At 32.0% G+C, this 18,112-nt stretch overlaps 2 protein-coding genes across 2 annotated transcripts in view; one reads left to right on the top strand and one right to left on the bottom strand.

Annotated features, from left to right (window-relative positions):
• Nucleotides 1–2,736: 2,736 nt before the first annotated feature.
• On the top strand, nt 2,737–11,048 carry LOC101898250 (odorant receptor 49b). Its single transcript, XM_005179441.3, has 6 exons — nt 2,737–3,081; nt 3,287–3,696; nt 4,940–5,039; nt 5,116–5,217; nt 9,472–9,579; nt 10,139–11,048. The coding sequence occupies exons 1-6, from the start codon at nt 2,788–2,790 to the stop codon at nt 10,238–10,240; spliced, it is 1,116 nt and encodes a 371-aa protein (XP_005179498.1). The 5' UTR covers nt 2,737–2,787; the 3' UTR covers nt 10,241–11,048.
• Nucleotides 11,049–16,748: 5,700 nt separating this feature from the next.
• Nucleotides 16,749–18,112, bottom strand: part of LOC101898421 (uncharacterized) — a 107,426-nt gene continuing 106,062 nt past the window's right edge. Inside the window, exon 7 of the mRNA XM_005179442.4 lies at nt 16,749–17,802. Coding sequence (XP_005179499.1) covers nt 17,752–17,802 — 51 coding nt within the window. The 3' untranslated portion in view covers nt 16,749–17,751. The remainder of the gene's footprint in view (nt 17,803–18,112) is intronic.

An 18,112-nucleotide genomic window follows, 5' to 3' on the forward strand; every position in this document is an offset into this window, starting at 1 on the left:
TTGTAATAATTCATGCCTAAAAAACTGATAACAAATAATAGCTAAAAACGCCGAAAAGTCAATATTAAGGGAGTTATGGCCATTTTAAAGTTTGTAATAATTCATTCCTAAAAAACTGATCACAAATAATAGCTAAAAAGGCCGAAAAGTCAATATTAAGGGAGTTATGGCCATTTTAAAGTTTGTAATAATTCATTCCTAAAAAACTGATCACAAATAACTGTTAAAACGCCGAAAAGTCAATATTTAAGGAGTTATGGTCATTTTAAAGTTTGTAATAATTCATTCCTAAAAAACTGATCACAAAAAATAGCTAAAAAGCCGAAAAGTCAATATTTAAGGAGTTATGGTCATTTTAAAGTTTGTAATAATTCATTCCTAAAAAACTGATCACAAATAATAGCTAAAAAGACCGAAAAGTCAATATTAAGGGAGTTATGGCCATTTTAAAGTTTGTAATAATTCATTCCTAAAAAACTGATCACAAATAATAGCTAAAAACGCCGAAAAGTCAATATTAAGGGAGTTATGGCCATTTTAAAGTTTGTAATAATTCATTCCTAAAAAACTGATCACAAATAACTGTTAAAAACGCCGAAAAGTCAATATTTAAGGAGTTATGGTCATTTTAAAGTTTGTAATAATTCATGCCTAAAAAACTGATCACAAATAACAGCTAAAAACGCCGAAAAGTCAATATTTAAGGAGTTATGGCATTTTAAAGTTTGTAATATTTCATGCCTAAAAAACTGATCACAAATAATAGCTAAAAACGCCGAAAAGTCAATATTAAGGGAGTTATGGCCATTTTAAAGTTTGTTATAATTCATTCCTAAAAAACTGATCACAAATAAAAGCTAAAAACGCCGAAAAGTCAATATTAAGGGAGTTATGGCCATTTTAAAGTTTGTAATAATTCATTCCTAAAAAACTGATCACAAATAATAGCTAAAAACGCCGAAAAGTCAATATTTACTGAGTTATAGCCATTTTAAAGTTTGTAATAATTCATTCCTAAAACACTGATCACAAATAATAGCTAAAAACGTCGAAAAGTCAATAATTAAGGAGTTATGGCCATTTTAAAGTTTGTAATAATTCATGCCTAAAAAACTGATCACAAATAACAGCTAAAAACGCCGAAAAGTCAATATTTAAGGAGTTATGGCATTTTAAAGTTTGTAATATTTCATGCCTAAAAAACTGATCACAAATAATAGCTAAAAACGCCGAAAAGTCAATATTAAGGGAGTTATGGCCATTTTAAAGTTTGTTATAATTCATTCCTAAAAAACTGTTCACAAATAATAGCTAAAAAGGCCGAAAAGTCAATATTAAGGGAGTTATGGCCATTTTAAAGTTTGTTATAATTCATTCCTAAAAAACTGATCACAAATAAAAGCTAAAAACGCCGAAAAGTCAATATTAAGGGAGTTATGGCCATTTTAAAGTTTGTTATAATTCATTCCTAAAAAACTGATCACAAATAAAAGCTAAAAACGCCGAAAAGTCAATATTTAAGGAGTTATGGTCATTTTAAAGTTTGTAATAATTCATTCCAAAAAAACTGATCACAAAAAATAGCTAAAAAGCCGAAAAGTCAATATTTAAGGAGTTATGGTCATTTTAAAGTTTGTAATAATTCATTCCTAAAAAACTGATCACAAATAATAGCTAAAAAGACCGAAAAGTCAATATTAAGGGAGTTATGGCCATTTTAAAGTTTGTAATAATTCATTCCTAAAAAACTGATCACAAATAATAGCTAAAAACGCCGAAAAGTCAATATTAAGGGAGTTATGGCCATTTTAAAGTTTGTAATAATTCATTCCTAAAAAACTGATCACAAATAATAGCTAAAAACGTCGAAAAGTCAATAATTAAGGAGTTATGGCCATTTTAAAGTTTGTAATAATTCATTCCTAAAAAACTGATCACAAATAACTGTTAAAAACGCCGAAAAGTCAATATTTAAGGAGTTATGGTCATTTTAAAGTTTGTAATAATTCATTCCTAAAAAAACTGATCACAAATAATAGCTAAAAACGCCGAAAAGTCAATATTTAAGGAGTTATGGCCATTTTAAAGTTTGTAATAATTCATTCCTAAAAAACTGATCACAAATAATAGCTAAAAACGCCGAAAAGTCAATATTAAGGGAGTTATGGTCATTTTAAAGTTTGTAATAATTCATTCCTAAAAAAACTGATCACAAATAATAGCTAAAAACGCCGAAAAGTCAACATTTAAGGAGTTATGGTCATTTTAAAGTTTGTAATAATTCATTCCTAAAAAAACTGATCACAAATAATAGCTAAAAACGCCGAAAAGTCAATATTTAAGGAGTTATGGCCATTTTAAAGTTTGTAATAATTCATTCCTAAAAAACTGATCACAAATAATAGCTAAAAACGCCGAAATGTCAATATTAAGGGAGTTATGGCCATTTTAAAGTTTGTAATAATTCATTCCTAAAAAAACTGATCACAAATAATAGCTAAAAACGCCGAAAAGTCAATATTTAAATTCATGTTTTTATAACCTTCTTAACCATCTTCTGCAAAGGGGTATGTATTTTGTATGTAATCGGAATTATTGAAAATAATTGCAAAATATGCCCACTCATCTTCAAATCAATTACTATTCAATTGTAGTTGCAAATTTAGAATACATAACAATTGCTTTCAAGGACATGCATCGACATATCCTTATATAAAGCACCTACCATCACTGAATCGTAGCAGTTCGAATTAAAAAGTGAAATCGTGAAAGTATCGGATTATAAAAATGTTCGAAGATATTCCATTGATTTATATGAATGTGAAAATTCTTAAATTTTGGTCTCTCCTCTACGACCATAATTGGCGTCGTTATGTCACCCTTATACCGCCGACATTTTTGGTATTCACCCAATTTTATTATATGTTCATGACCGAGGAGGGTATTGATGCCATCATCAGGAATTCCTATATGTTGGTGTTGTGGTTTAATACCATTTTAAGAGCATATATTCTCATTAAAGACCGTGTGGAATATCAAAGTTTGTTACAAGATTTGGAAGCGTATTTTTATGACCTTGATGTAAGTTGAAAATTTGTTCTGTAATTGACATTGACAGTCATGGGAAGATATCAAATTTCAGTATCTTCTTCTTCTAATCCCACCATATTTAGTTATTTTTAGCACCTTTTTTATTTCAAATTTCCGAAAATACAACAACATATCCTATATCCGCCGGAAAACCTCCTTTTAATTTTCAACTTGTTTTTTTATTTCTGGTTTACAGAAATCCAACGATGTGTATGTTCGAAACCTTCTGAGCCACGTCAACTCCAATGGCAAGGTTATGGCTCGTGGCAATTTATTTTTGGGTCTTCTAACTTGCATTGGTTTCGGCCTCTATCCGTTGTTAGCCGCCGAAAGAGTTTTACCATTTGGCAGCATTATACCTGGCATCGATGAATACCAATCGCCATTCTATGAATGCTGGTACGTCTTTCAAATGCTGATCACACCGGTTGGATGCTGCATGTACATACCCTATACAAGTTTGATTGTTTCATTCATCATGTTCGGCATTGTTATGTGCAAATATTTGCAACGTCGTTTGGCAACGTTGAGCCGATTTAAAGGTCAGCCCGAATGGATATATGATGAAGTTATTGAGTGTATTAAATATCAGAAGAAAATCATTGAGTAAGTATCAAGCTGAATTGGAATAAGTTAATAAGCAGTAAGTTCGGCCGGGCCGAACTTTGAGTACCCCCCAACATTTGGAAGGAATTTGGAAATTTGCAAAAAATAAAATCCGTTAAAAATTCTGTTAACATCTTAAAAATACCGAATGTAGCTGTTATATTAGGGTCTATACGACGACATGGACCTACATAGGCCTTGTTTGTCATCAGCCATTACCAAATTCAAATTCGAAACTTGAAATAAACGGTGAATAATGTAGCTAAAATCATCAAAATACCGTATATAGGGAGGTTATATCGGAGCTATATGAAGACCTGGACCTGCATAGACAACTCATTGTCACAGGCTGTATCATCTATTACGAACTTCAAATACGACATTTCAATTTCGGTGAGTATTGTATCGTCAAAATACCTAATATAGGGAGCTACTGATCACAGACTTTAGTTCCCATTACGAACGCTAAAATCGTCTAACGAATATCGGGAGGTACCGTTATATTGACAATTTTCTGTCTTAGGCTGTAGTATTCATTGCGAACTTCAAATACCAAATTTGGAAAGATTCCGGAGAATAATGTCGCTAAAATCATCAAAATACCGAATATAGGGAGGTACCGTTATATCGGAGCTATACGAAGACCTGGACCTGCATACCCAATTTTCTGTCACAGACTTTAGTTCCCATTACGAACTCTAAATACGTAATTTTAAACTACTCCGGTAAATAATGACGCTAAAACCGTCAAACGAATATCGGGAGATACCGTTATATTGACAATTTCCTGTCATAGGCTGTAGTATCCATTGCGAACTTCAAATACCAAATTTGAAACAATTCCGGTGAATAGTGTCGCTAAAATCATCAAAATAACGAATATCGGGAGGTACTGTTATATCGGGGCTATACTAAAACGTGGACCTACATGGCCCATTTTTAATACCAAAAGTTCTGCACACATAATATATATTTGAGTAAAATTTTATCAACCTACTTCAATTCGTTCGGAAGCTAGAGTGATTTCCACAGACGGACGGACATTGCTAAATCGACATAGAATTTTATGCTGATCAAGAATATATGTCTGAAATGTATATTTCGAAGTGTTACAAACGGAATGGCAGATTGAGAATATATATATACCCTCCTTCTTATGCTAAACGTATAATTAATTTTGACTAATTTCGTTAATCATACGCCCTGAACATTTTCTAACCTATTAAACACTAATTTTTTCCAGATATTGTGAAACTGTGAACCGTTTAACAACTTTCATGTTTCTTTTGGAATTCGTGGCTTTCGGAACACTGCTCTGTGCTTTACTGTTTCTCTTGATATTTGTAAGTCATGACAATTGTGCAATAGAACTCTTTCACCTCATATATTTCATAAATTATTTTGTGTACTCTTTTGCAGGTTGACTCCGCTGCCCAGGCAATCATTGTGTGTGCCTACATAACTATGATATTTTGTCAAATTTTGGCCCTGTATTGGTATGCCAATGAACTAAAGGAGCAGGTAAATATTTATCACATTTTTTTTTTCTAAGGATAACACAGAAATTCGCTTACCTTCTCGAAAAAATATGGTTTGCCGTGCCTCTAAAATAGGCAAATATTCATTGAGAATAAGACAACACGAAAGGCGAATTGAAAAAAAATTTTGCAAGTAATAAATCAAAGAAATGTAGTTTCTGGCAAACTTCAAACCACAGACGGGTTTCTAAAATGAAAAGAAATACACAATTGTTTGACTTTATTTTCAAAGACAAAAAATATACTTTTGTCGTGACAACAAGGATTTATGAAACTATTTTCAAAACACAATTTTTCATATTTTCCATAGCAAAATTATTTCATACCAGAAACATGCTTGTACGCATGGTACAATAAAAAGGTAAAGTAGAGCTACCAGCTTATTACAATTTTTTTCTAAGTGTGCCCGACTTCTGTCAATTTTGTGTATGTGTTTATTGTTTTGCAAAAAAAAAAAACAAAATATGTTCAAAACCAATGATTGGAAGACATGTAGATTGCGGCTCGTGCATTAAAACTATTAACCAGTTTAGCCATGAAATTGAAAGATTAAACAGTTTGGATCATATTTTTGAGAGAAAATCTAGGCATTTCATTCATTTTTCGCGCTATTTAACTTATTTTAAAAATGAGGGAAGATATGAAGCTGTTCTACCTCCTTATTGTACCATGCTTGTAAGAAATAAACGGTATATAAACGATATATCTAATGATTTATTTCACAAGAAAAAGTTTAAATTTTGCAAAAAGCATTTTGATTACAAAGGAATTTGGATATTTTCTAAAAAAATGGTTACATACCTCACTTTGTATGAAATATGTAGTAATTTTAAAAAATTTTTGAAATGTGGTGATGCACCAGATATAGTCGACCGAAGTTTTCCATTTTCATACTTCATCCAATACAGATAAATATGCGAAATCATGGTACAATAAGGAGGTAGAACAGCTTCGTAAAACTACATAAATACAACCCTGAGGCTAGGCCGCTTCCTGTCAGAATAATTCAAAATTATATCCAACAAGTTGTTTTCATTTATTTGATATTTTTTGTTCATTTTTAAAATGAGTCAAATAGCTCGAAAGATGAATGAAATGCCTGGATATTTTCTCAAAAATATGATCCTAAGTTTTCAATCTTTCAATTCCGTGGTAAATCTGGTTAATATCATTAGTGAGCGCCTTGCAATTTAAACTTCTTCCATTCATTGGTTTTGAAAATATTTTGTTTTTATTTTTCAAAACAATAAATACATACACAAAATTGTCATAAGTCGGGCACACTTAGAAAAAAATTGTAATAAGCTGGTAGCTCTACCATACCTTTTTATTGTACCATGTGCGAAATCATAAATTTCCATATTCATCCCAGGTTTTACAGTTCTCAAGAATCGCTGACATTTTTCGCAAGTTATGACAGATAAAAGTATTGAAAATCGTGACTATGGTTGAGGTTCCAGAAGGGGTTCGCAGATCTTTTGTTAACAAAATTGTTTGTATGTGTGAAATTTAAAGAGAGTTGGATCCATATTTCGTTTTGGTCAGGGTATTATGTATTTGTGAATTTGTTTGTAACAGGCAAAAGAAAACGAGATAGACCCATAGTTCCTTTCGATGATCTGCATAGTCGATTTATGCATGTCCGTCCGTCTGTCCATGTATTTTTGTAAACAAAGTACAGTTCGCATTTATTGCCCTATCCAGATGAAATTTTGCACAAATTATTTGTTTGGCCCAAGGACGAACTCTATTGAAATTGGAGGTAATCCGTCAAAATTAGAATATAGCTCCCATATATATCTTCGTCCGATTTGCCTTTTATTGTGCACCAAACGTGTAATATCAGTCCGAATAGTATGGAATTTTGCACGTACGATCAGATTGGACCTGAAAATAAGTATGCCAAATTTGATCGAAATCGGTTAAGATATAGCTATAGCTCCCATATATATTGTTCGTCCGATTTGTTATTTTTGTCCTCCGCAGCCCTAATATACACTCTGTAACCACAATATTTGGGAAAATATATCAAATACAGCTCAGAAATACATTTGCTAAATTTTATCGAGATCGGTTCAGATTTGGAAATAGCTCCCATATATAACTTCGTCCGATTTACCTTTGATTATGCACCAAACGTCTAATATTTGCCCAATTTGGATGAAATTTGGCACTTACGACCGAATTGAGTCTAGAAACTAGTATGTCAAATTTGGTGAAGATCGGTTGAGATATAGCTATAGCTCCCATATATACTCTTCATCCGATTTGTTATATTTGTTACCCACAGCCGTAATATGCACTCCATAACAACGATATTCAGGGAAATATATCAAATATTGCTCAGAAATATTTTTGCCAAATTTTATCGAGATCAGTTCCAAGCTCCCATACATATTTTTATCCGATTTCAAATTAATTGTGCACCAAATGGGCAATACAAGTCCAAATTTAAAAGATACAAATACTTCGGCATATTTAGTCTTTTGAACTTTAAATTATAATTATAATCATAGCGTGTATGATTGAATTCTCCCATAAACACTTTTAATTGTTATGCGGAGCTCTACTAAATTAGCAAAGTGGTGTAGGGTATCATAAAGTCGGCCCCACCCGACTTTAAGACTTTCTTTAATGATTTTTTTTTTGCTTTTTAAAATCTTGAACTCTATGTGGGGGAGGTACAAAAATAAATCTAACACCTTTATACAGTGGTTTCTATTTACCTGCATCAACATTAGCTGCGCATTGGCCTTTGCAGATCAAAAAACTTTTTTTATGCCATTTTTTTCTGAATCCCTTTATTTGAATTGTATTTAAATGCCCAATCGATAGCTGCACATTGGACATTCCTGCCTCGACATTTTGGTATTTTTTTTTTAATTTGGTTACAAAAGTTGTATTTATCTGCACAAGAAAATTTTTTGCAAACTCAAAAAAGACGCTAAAAACTACCACTTCGTTTTTGTTTTTGTATTCGCAAAAACAATAACAACACAAGAAAAGATCATGCATTAAAAACATATTCTCGCTTCCTCTCCCACACTAAAAGATGATTATGCTGCTGCTGCTTTGTTGTGCACGAATAGAAAATTAAAGATAACTGCACTTTTTGTGCACGTAAGTAAAATTAAAGATACCTGCTTCATTGTGCAGATAAATGCAATGAAGCTACCTGCATTTTGGGCATTGCTGCACGAGATGTCGTGCAATTTTTGATTGTGCAGGTAAGCAAAAAATACTGTAACAAAACTTGTGTTTATGTAAATATTGCGATGTACCAAGTCTAAATGGATGTTAATTTCGAGTTTAATGAGCTTCATGGATATTCAAGACGTTGTCCCTTTTTGGGTGATGTACCGGAAGGAGTGGATATATATTCCATCGATATATTCTATATTCACACTAGTATTGGGATTCTCAAACTCATTATTTGAGTTACAGACAAAAATCGGTAACTTTGAAACCCAAAATTTTGATATAAAAATAAGTTTAAGTTGACAACATTGGTTGACAACATTGGTATCTTAGGTAGGTAGGTCTTAGCGACTACTTTGATTTCGTCGCTAAATTACTAACAAATTTCGCTAATTACCGAAATAATAAGCTTTTTAATATTACCTATTTTTGCCGGTATCTCAAAAAATGATTTAGAGAATTCTACTGGAGACCTTGGGTTACTAAAAATATTGTGATGTGTGTAATTTGAAGACAATAGGACTCTTACATCACATATTATACATGTTATAATTATTCAAAATTTTGGCCCTTTTGTGGTGAAGATACTTCGCACCTGTAGGAAGTACCAGAAGGATAGGACCGATATTGACCTAAGTTTGATAATAATATTACGATATACCAAATTTGGACCACACCGGATACTCCCTCCGAGAGTTATCGTGCGCACCAGCCAGACATACAGACACCGTAAACCGTAATGTTGGGTTTATGGCTACGGAGATGTTATATGTCACGTCTAATTGAACCTTTAATGAGCTGCAGTTTAGAAACATAAATCCAACATTAAATACTCATAATGTTCACTCACCTTGCATTATCTTCTTCACATTTTCGTTCTCACATTAAACTCTCCTCTCACTAATCTTATTTAATTTAAATTTCTCCCAATTAAAAACCCATAACGTTGGCTAACCATACATTATTTTCTTCACATTTTCTTTCTCACATTAAACTCTTCTCTCACTAATCTTATTTCATTTACATTTCTCCCAATTAGAATCTCTCAATTGCGGCCGCTGCATATGAAACTGAGTGGTTTACGTATGAAATACCTGTTCAAAAGTTAATTCTCTTGATGATAATGAGAGCACAGAAACCATGCACGGTAAATAATGCAAAGAAAATAGAATTAAGCGCCCAATAGCAAATTAGCTTTGACAATTCACATTATGTTCAAATGACACACATGTCAATACAATTAAAATAAGAGTTAAGCGCCCATCTTGCTCACGATCAAAGCATAAATGTAATTGGTTTTAATGACGCCAACGACGAATTGCCTTGCACTTTAAATTAAATTTTAATGGAGAAAAAAAGAAATTTAGCAAGTGTGTCTGCTGCCATGTGTCTTGTGTCATGTCACGCCGATTAATCGGGCTGCGTGAAGTTGTTGCATTTGTGGTGAAGTGTGTCGATGTTGCAATGTACAGTATTGCATTGTTAAAAATAACCAATTTCATAAATAAGTAAAGAAAAACATTAAAAACACATAAAAAAAAAAGAAAATTAAAATCCGGTCAATACAAAATGAGGTTGCCGTATGTTTTACTTACTGTTCATCTGGTTCTTAAAACCGTGTTCGACTGTATTTTCTCTTTTAATAGATAGTAAACGAAATTCTACATTGAAATACTAATTTTTTCCTTTCTTCTTTCCTCTTGCAGATCAAAGTTGGTAACATTTATCCGATGACATTGGAATTATTTCAGGCTCTGCTTAATGCCTCATATTCTTATTTTACTCTTTTAAAGCGTGTTTATGGCTAATCGATTTGCGGAAAATGAGCTTACTGCAACATGTTTAAATAATTCACTACTAATGCACTATACACAATAGGTATAAAGAATACAACTTCGATTATTTGGCTTTTTGTTTATTGCAGTCACTTGATTGGATTATAATATCGCATATTATCATCCCAGAATGATTTAATTTTCGATTTTGCTGGCCACAACATTACAGATATCCAAAATATTTATGAAATTCGATATTAATAATAATGTTGAAACTAGATAACGACGAGGGAGGATTAGCGTTGGCAGAACAGATTGAATGCTCCATATTCGGAAGAGAGGAGTATCGCAGTTCCCTTGATGTCCCATGGCAGATGTATATCATCTTCACAACAGATCTTACGTTAGCAAAAATATTTGGATGTGTGAAATTTGAAGAGAGTTGGATGTTTATTTCGTTTTCTTTGAGCGTTTTGTTTTTTTTTAAATCTTGATCCCTATGTGGGGGAGGTACCAGAAGAAATGGTGCGATCTCTACCGTCTATATAACAGATCTTGTGTTGATGGAAATATTGAGATGTACCAAGTTTGAATGGAATCGGATCTTAATTTCGAGTTTTATGAGATATATGGATATTCAAAATTTTGACAATTTGTGGGGAAGGTACCAGAATGAGTGTATCTATATATCCCATCTTCACACCAAACCTTGGGTTAATAAAAATATTGTGATGTGTGCATTTTGAAGAGAACCGGGATCTTATTTTGGATTTTATGAACTCTTTAGTTATTCAAAAGTTTGACCCTTTAAGGGGGAGGTACCAGAAGAAATGGTCCGATCTGTACAATCTTTATAATATACTTTGTGTCAATGGAAATATTGAGATATACCAGGTCTGAATGGAAATGGAAGTTAATTTCGCTCATTATGAGTTTCATGGATACTCAAAATTTTGACCCTTTGTGGGGGAGGTACCAAAAGGAGTGGATCGATATATTCCATCTTCACACCAGACATTGTGTTAATAAAAATATTGTAATGTGTGTAATATCTTACATCACATTTTATAAGATTTATAATTATTCCAAATGTTGACCCTTTGTAGGGGAAATACTTGATTGAGTGGACCGATATTGTTAATTTTCGCATCTGATGCACTGCACTCATGCAAATATTAGGATATGTAAAATTGAAGCAAAATCGGATTAACATTTCTCTTTCTGTGCAGTAAATTATTTTCGTTGGAAAAATTGACAAGTTCCATAATAATATTGCGATGTAGGGTAAGTGTGCCTAAGTTCGGCAAGTAGTCGGCACTTTTTATTTGTAAATGAAACTTTTATAATTAAATGTATTTTGTTTACTTCAAATATATTGTCAGCTATCTTTGTGTACAATTTCGCTAGGAAAAGATGATTTATTCTAATAAAAAATAAATTTTTGTCTGTGAAGGTCCTCAACAATCCATATTCTTAAGAAAAGTACAATAAAGACGTCGAATAAGTTTAACTAAACAAAAATATTATATTTTAATGAATTAATTTATTATTATTATTAATTATTCTTACAAAAAAAAATGGTATGCCGACTGTTGGAACATGCCATACCGACAATTGGCAAGTGGTGCCGACTACTGGCAAAAAAGCATTGTTTTAATAAAACTACAAATTTATGAAATTTAATAAAAAGTAATTAAAACTTTATTTATTATTGCCAAAACTATACAAAATTTCAAATTTGAATAAATTAACTTGGTAATAATTGAAAAGTTCCACTCAGAATGATGAGCGGTTAAAAACGCGAAAATCCTAAAGGTGCCGACTACTGGTACACTTACCCTACCAAGTTTGGTTCAAATCAAATACTCCCTTCGAGAGTTATCGTGCTCACCATCCAGCCAGACAGACGGACGGACATCGTTAGATCGACTCCAAATGTCCTGAAACGGATTTGGTCCAAAGAGACCTAGAGTCTAAAACCGTTTTTTCCAATGATGCACTTTTTGGTCGTATCTCTAGCCATATGACTGAGGGTTTAAAAATAATACAAGATTCTCAAGATGTTACCTGTCCAATATTCTCAATTTTGACCGAAGAAAAATGATTTTTCGCTGTTGAATTCTCATCTACACATGTTTACATCTACACTAATTAAATAGTAGCAATATCGATTCAATCCTGAGGAAGATTCAAAATTTCCAGGAAGAATACAAATATCTCTTATCAAGTGAAGGGAAACAAATTTGAACTATCCTGGTTACATATAGTTTAAATTTGGCATATCATAAAAGTCATATCAGTCTATGTTAGGAGCGGAAAAAGAAACTCCTTCTCATATCTTCGCAAAGGGTAAACATTTTGAATAATTATAACTGTTTTTATTTAAAAAAAATAGTCTATACTGAAGCTAGTGTGAAAATATAATTTATCAGTTCACTTCTTCTGGTACAAGCACCCCCCCCCCCCCCCCCCAAAAAAAAAAAATGCCATACAAGTATCTCTTATAAAATAAATGAAGTCCCCGATATACTACTCATTGTAAAATTTTAGGTAAAGAGCGTTCATTGGAAATCATGGAAAATATTTTCGTACCTCAACCCAAAGAGTAAACATTATGAATCATAATAACTCTAGTTAATGTGAAATTGGATCAAGCTGTGATTTTTCTTTTTACTCCTTCTGGTATCTTACCCGTAAATATAATAAATAATTCTCATCACTTTTGTAAAATGAGAAATTATTCCCCAGTTCTCTTCAAATTTTATGTGAAGTTGGTATATCCAATTATCATCCATCATTTTCAAAAGAAAACCTCCATGCATTGTAAAATTTCAACAACCTATCGTGGTTTCAACAGAAGGATATGGCAAAACCGGCATAGAATGAAAGCTGGTCAAAAATATATATGCATTACTTTGATGAATATTTCGATCATCATTTTTTGTGATGAAGGATATAAACAGATCAAGGACACAAGAGCAGTCTCAGCTGCCGCAGATCTTTTTTGGGAAGATGGCTGAGCAGTGGTGGGACAGCAATACAAAATCTGAATTGCCTATGAACTGTGCATTGCTAGGTCGACATTAGAAAGCTGTTTAGAGGATTCCTCCATAAACGTAATCTGAAAGTATTCGAATTGAGTTTTGGAAAAGGACTTTAGGGATAGTATCTTATCGAAAAATAGTTTTGTATACTTACCATTTCCTCTAGTCCCTCGCCTTATTTTTTGCGATATTAAAATGGACTATTTAGGCAAATAATCGAGGTTGAATTATGAAGTAGTAGCACCTGCACTTAAAATAATGAAAAAATATTATACAAACCTTTTTTGCCCAATAAACTAACTGCACATAAATAAAATAACATTAAATGTTCAATCCAATTTTTTTTTATTTATAATGTCATTTAATTTCATTCATTTAACCATTTTTAATATTCACTCTAATTTAAAATAATAAAGTCATTTAAAAAGAGTAAAAGGAATTATGTTTCGGTAGATCCGATATATTTAAAATGCATTAAAATTTTAAGAATATCTGAAATCGGTGAATACCATTGCACGGACCTTATACCAAAACATGAACACGTATTGGCAGCTAATTCTGTTGAGTCGATATCAAGGCAATTCCGATTAAAAATTTAAAGTTTTTTTTTAAAAAGAATGAACGAAATTTTATTTCAAACGGACCGATCTTTGAAATAGGAGAGTATCGGATAAATACGGATTTTGTACAAAAACATGGAGCTGTTCTGTCGCCAAAAAAGTCAAAACGTAAACAATAAACCAGTAAGGAAAAGTCAAAAGTCGGCCGGGACGATATATGATACCCTACACCAGTATGCATATTTAGTAGAGCTTCCACCTATCAACATTTGGCTTTAGAGCAGTTATACTTTGGTTTCAGAGGGAACTAATATATGGGAGACATGCCCAATTCTGAATCGGATTTCACTGATTATAATCGATTTTCGAGAAGGATTTAATTAAAGGAATATATACCGGAGCCGGATTCCACAAAATGGAAACCTCCCGAAATTCACTCCATTTGGGCTGATTTAGAATATATATAGGGGAGCTATATCCAAATCTTAGAGAATCTCGATAAAACTTGGCAAAGGCGTTTCCGAGCTCTATAAGATATCTGGTATAAAATACCATTGTTTTCCAAAGCATATTACGAATGTGAGGGACTTAAACACCAAATCAGATGAAACATATATGTATATGCGAGCTATAGCTATATCTGAACTGATTTTCACCAAATTTGATGTACTTGCTTTTAGACTAAATTCGGTTGGACGTGCCAAAATTCGGGTCATTTGGACTGATATTGATATTAACCCGATATTAACCCGAAATCGGAAGAAGATATATATGGGACTTATATCCAAATCTGAACCGATCTTGATAAAATTTGGCAGAGGCATTTCCGAGCTCTATAAGACATTTGGTACCAAATATGTCGTATGCATATTACGAATGTGAGGGACTTAAACGCCAAATCGAATGAAACATATACAGGGTGAGATGAAAAAACTGCACTCAATTTCACACTGCTGTCATTTATAAGCCTCTCGTCCGACAGCTGTTAAAATTATTCCAGTGACAGCTCATTATATTGTTTACAAGCGTTCAAAAGCATTTAGCTGAGAATTTTCCCGAAAAAAAGTTATTCGTGATGAAATTGAAGCGTGATAGAGTGATGTCTTCATATTTGGCTGGAAAATCACAAGTGTCTATCGTTAGAGCACTCCAACATTTAAATGTGAATAAATATTTTGTGTCTCGTACCATCGCTCGTTATCCTAATACTGGTAGCGTAGACCGACGTCAAGGAAGTGGACGGAAGAAAACAGCAACATCAGCAGAAATGGTTCGAAAGTAAAGAAGTGACTGAGCTGAACATATCGCAATATTTCATTCGGCAAATATTGAAAAATGAGCTCGGGGTAAAGCTATGGAAATTCCAAAAAGTGCAAGAACTTACACCGCAACAGAAAGAAAATATACTCAAAACAGCTAAAGAGTTGCTTCGCTTGACCGAAAGTGGTGAACTGCGAATTTGGTTTTCTCCGATGAGAAAACATTCGTTGTCCAGCAGTTTATAAACAAACAAAACGATCGTGTTTACTTGCCAAAGAAGTCAGCTGAAAATGTGCCCTCCACCATTTGGAACGAATTTGGCAATTCTCAAAAATAATAAAATCCGTAAAAAAGTCCGTTACAATCTTAAAAATACCGCACGTAGCTGTTATATTAGGATCTATACGACGACATGGACCTGCATAGGTAACACTTGCCATAAGCCATTACAATATTCAAATGCGAAACTTAAAAACCGTTATATGGGGCTATACGAAGACGTGGACCCGCACAGACAATTTTCTTTCTCAGGCGGTAGTATCTATTTCGAACTTCAAATACCAAATTTTAAAAAATTCCGGTGAATAATGTCGCCAAAATTATCAAAATACCGAATATCGGGAGGTACCGTTATATGGGGGCTATATGAAGATGTGGACCTGCACAGACAATTTTCTGTCTTAGGCTGTAGTATACATTTCGAACTTCAAATACCAAATTTTAAACAATTCCGGTGAATAATGTCGCTAAAATCATCAAAATACCGAATATCGAGAGGTACCGTTACACGTGAACCCACATGGTCCATTTTCAATCCCAAAAGTCCTGCAGACATAATATACATTTGAGTAAAATTTTATCAATCTACTTCATTTCGTTCGGAAGCTAGAGTGATCTCACAGACGGATAGGTGGACAGACGGACGGGCATCGCTAAATCGATATAGAATTTTATGCTGATCATGCTGATAAAATGTATATTTCGAGGTGTTACAAACGGAATGACAAACTGAATATGCCCTCCATACTATGGTGGAGGGTATAAAAATGTCGGCAGAAACAACAATGTATGGTATATAAGAGTTAATCCTTAGCTGTTTCTAAGAAACTTTTTAAGTCAATCAATTTAAAATGACGATGTCGAATGCGAGAATTCTGCCTCATATTCAAATTCATTTCGATACAAGTTATATTTAAATACCAGATACAGGGATTTAGCCCAGAGATACGCACGGAACTTTTATTTGGTATTTGTTTTCAATTGACAATGTTGCATTCCAACGGACATTTCCAGAGCAAAAAATTATGCTTCCACCAAATGAAAAAAAAAAAAATTAAAAATACGAAAATTTGGTTATAAAAAATAATTTATTATATTCCAAAAAACAATTGTACAATTTAATACTTTTATTTTCCACTTGACTCATATTGGGTAAATTTAAATAAAATAAAAAAATAAATATTTCTTACGTTTCAATTGGATAAATTAAAATAAAAACATTAAAAATAGTTACAAATCGATTTCAATAAAAAAAAACAAAAATTATCCATTATTTGGTTTTTCCCCTATTGTATATTTTAGAAATAACAATGGTTGGTAATATCATTCCAAATGTGTGTTTTGAGAGAGGTAATAAAAAAAACCCATGGTCTAAAAAAATGTTTGCTTTTTTTGAATATTATTTTTTTCGCAGAGATTAAACAATTCTATAATTTTGTAATATCATATCTATGTGTGTGTATTACTATCATGCAATAACAATAGCCATTTCATTTCATGTGTTATAAATAACTATTATTTTTTAATGCTTACATTATTTGTTTTTATTTTGAATTTTTATCTTTTATATAAATATTTAGGAAATAACATGAAAAAGTTACATTTCAACTTACAAATATTAATAATGGGAATACGTATGTATAAACATTTTTCCTTTTTTTGTGGTAGTAAAATGTATTTAGTTTTTGTTTTCTTTTTCTGTTTTGTTGTTGCTTATTATTTGATAAATCGTATTTTGTTGTTCTTGTATAAATCGTATAAATTGTTTGTTGCAAAACATTTATTAAACACTTAATAAATATCCGAGTTTTATTGACTTAATATTAGGTATGTATTGTGTAGTTTTGTATACTATATGTTTCTTCTTTTTAATATATGTTTATATTTCAAATAAATATATATCGAATTTAGTTTTTAAATATGTATACAATTTCCATATGTATATATAATTTTTTTTTTTTTTAATTATCTGCAATACATAGTATTTATGTAGAAAAAAAATTGTAACATGATTTTGTTTTTATTATATTTATGTACTGTTTAAATATATATACGTTTAAAGTAATCATAATAAAGTAATTCTCATAATGAGCCTGTGTGTGTATGTCTTGTCAGAATTATGTAAAAAAACAAAACAAAAACGAACAAAATAAAACTTTAATCCTTATTCCACTAATTTGTTATTGGATACATTAGATCAGTTTTCAACAATGTTTTTTTTTTCTTTCATTTTCTGCCTTTTGTTTTATATGAATTATTCATGATTTGCTTTTTGGTTATTTTCTTTTCTCTTTTCTATCTATTAAATTGTTTAAAACTTAACTTAATAAATACACATACAAATATACGTACACAACAATTTGAGGTCGCCGTTTTCTGTTGAATATTTTTTTTTTCATTCTTAATTTTTCGGCGATACTGTGATAAGTTTGTGGGGCGTAACCGGAGATATCTGCAAATATGATGAAAACAATGTAAAATTAATAAAGGGGACTTTAATGGACTTAATTTTATAATAAAAATAAATACCAGAGAATAAATAAATAAAAAATAAGTTAAGAAGTATCAGTCGGTATTACCGAAAGTGTTTTGGTTTTAACATTTTTATACAGGTTGAGATGACAAAACTGCAACCAATTTCAGACTGCTGTCATTTCGAAGCAACTCGTCCGACAGCTGTTAAAATTATTCCAGCGACAGCTTATTATATTGTTTACAAGCGTACAAAAGCATTATGGTGAAAATTATCCAAAAAAAAGTTA

This window comes from Musca domestica, unplaced genomic scaffold, assembly GCF_030504385.1.
Source record: "Musca domestica strain aabys unplaced genomic scaffold, Musca_domestica.polishedcontigs.V.1.1 16, whole genome shotgun sequence".
Classification (NCBI taxonomy): Eukaryota; Metazoa; Arthropoda; class Insecta; order Diptera; family Muscidae; genus Musca; species Musca domestica.

Excerpts from the sequence above, each read along its gene's own strand:
- LOC101898250 (XM_005179441.3), top strand. The coding sequence starts at position 2,788 with ATGTTCGAAGATATTCCATTGATTTATATGAATGTGAAAATTCTTAAA. Across the intron at positions 3,082-3,286 it reads CGTATTTTTATGACCTTGAT|AAATCCAACGATGTGTATGT; the intron begins GTAAGTTGAAAA and ends TCTGGTTTACAG. Across the intron at positions 9,580-10,138 it reads GAGCACAGAAACCATGCACG|ATCAAAGTTGGTAACATTTA; the intron begins GTAAATAATGCA and ends TTCCTCTTGCAG.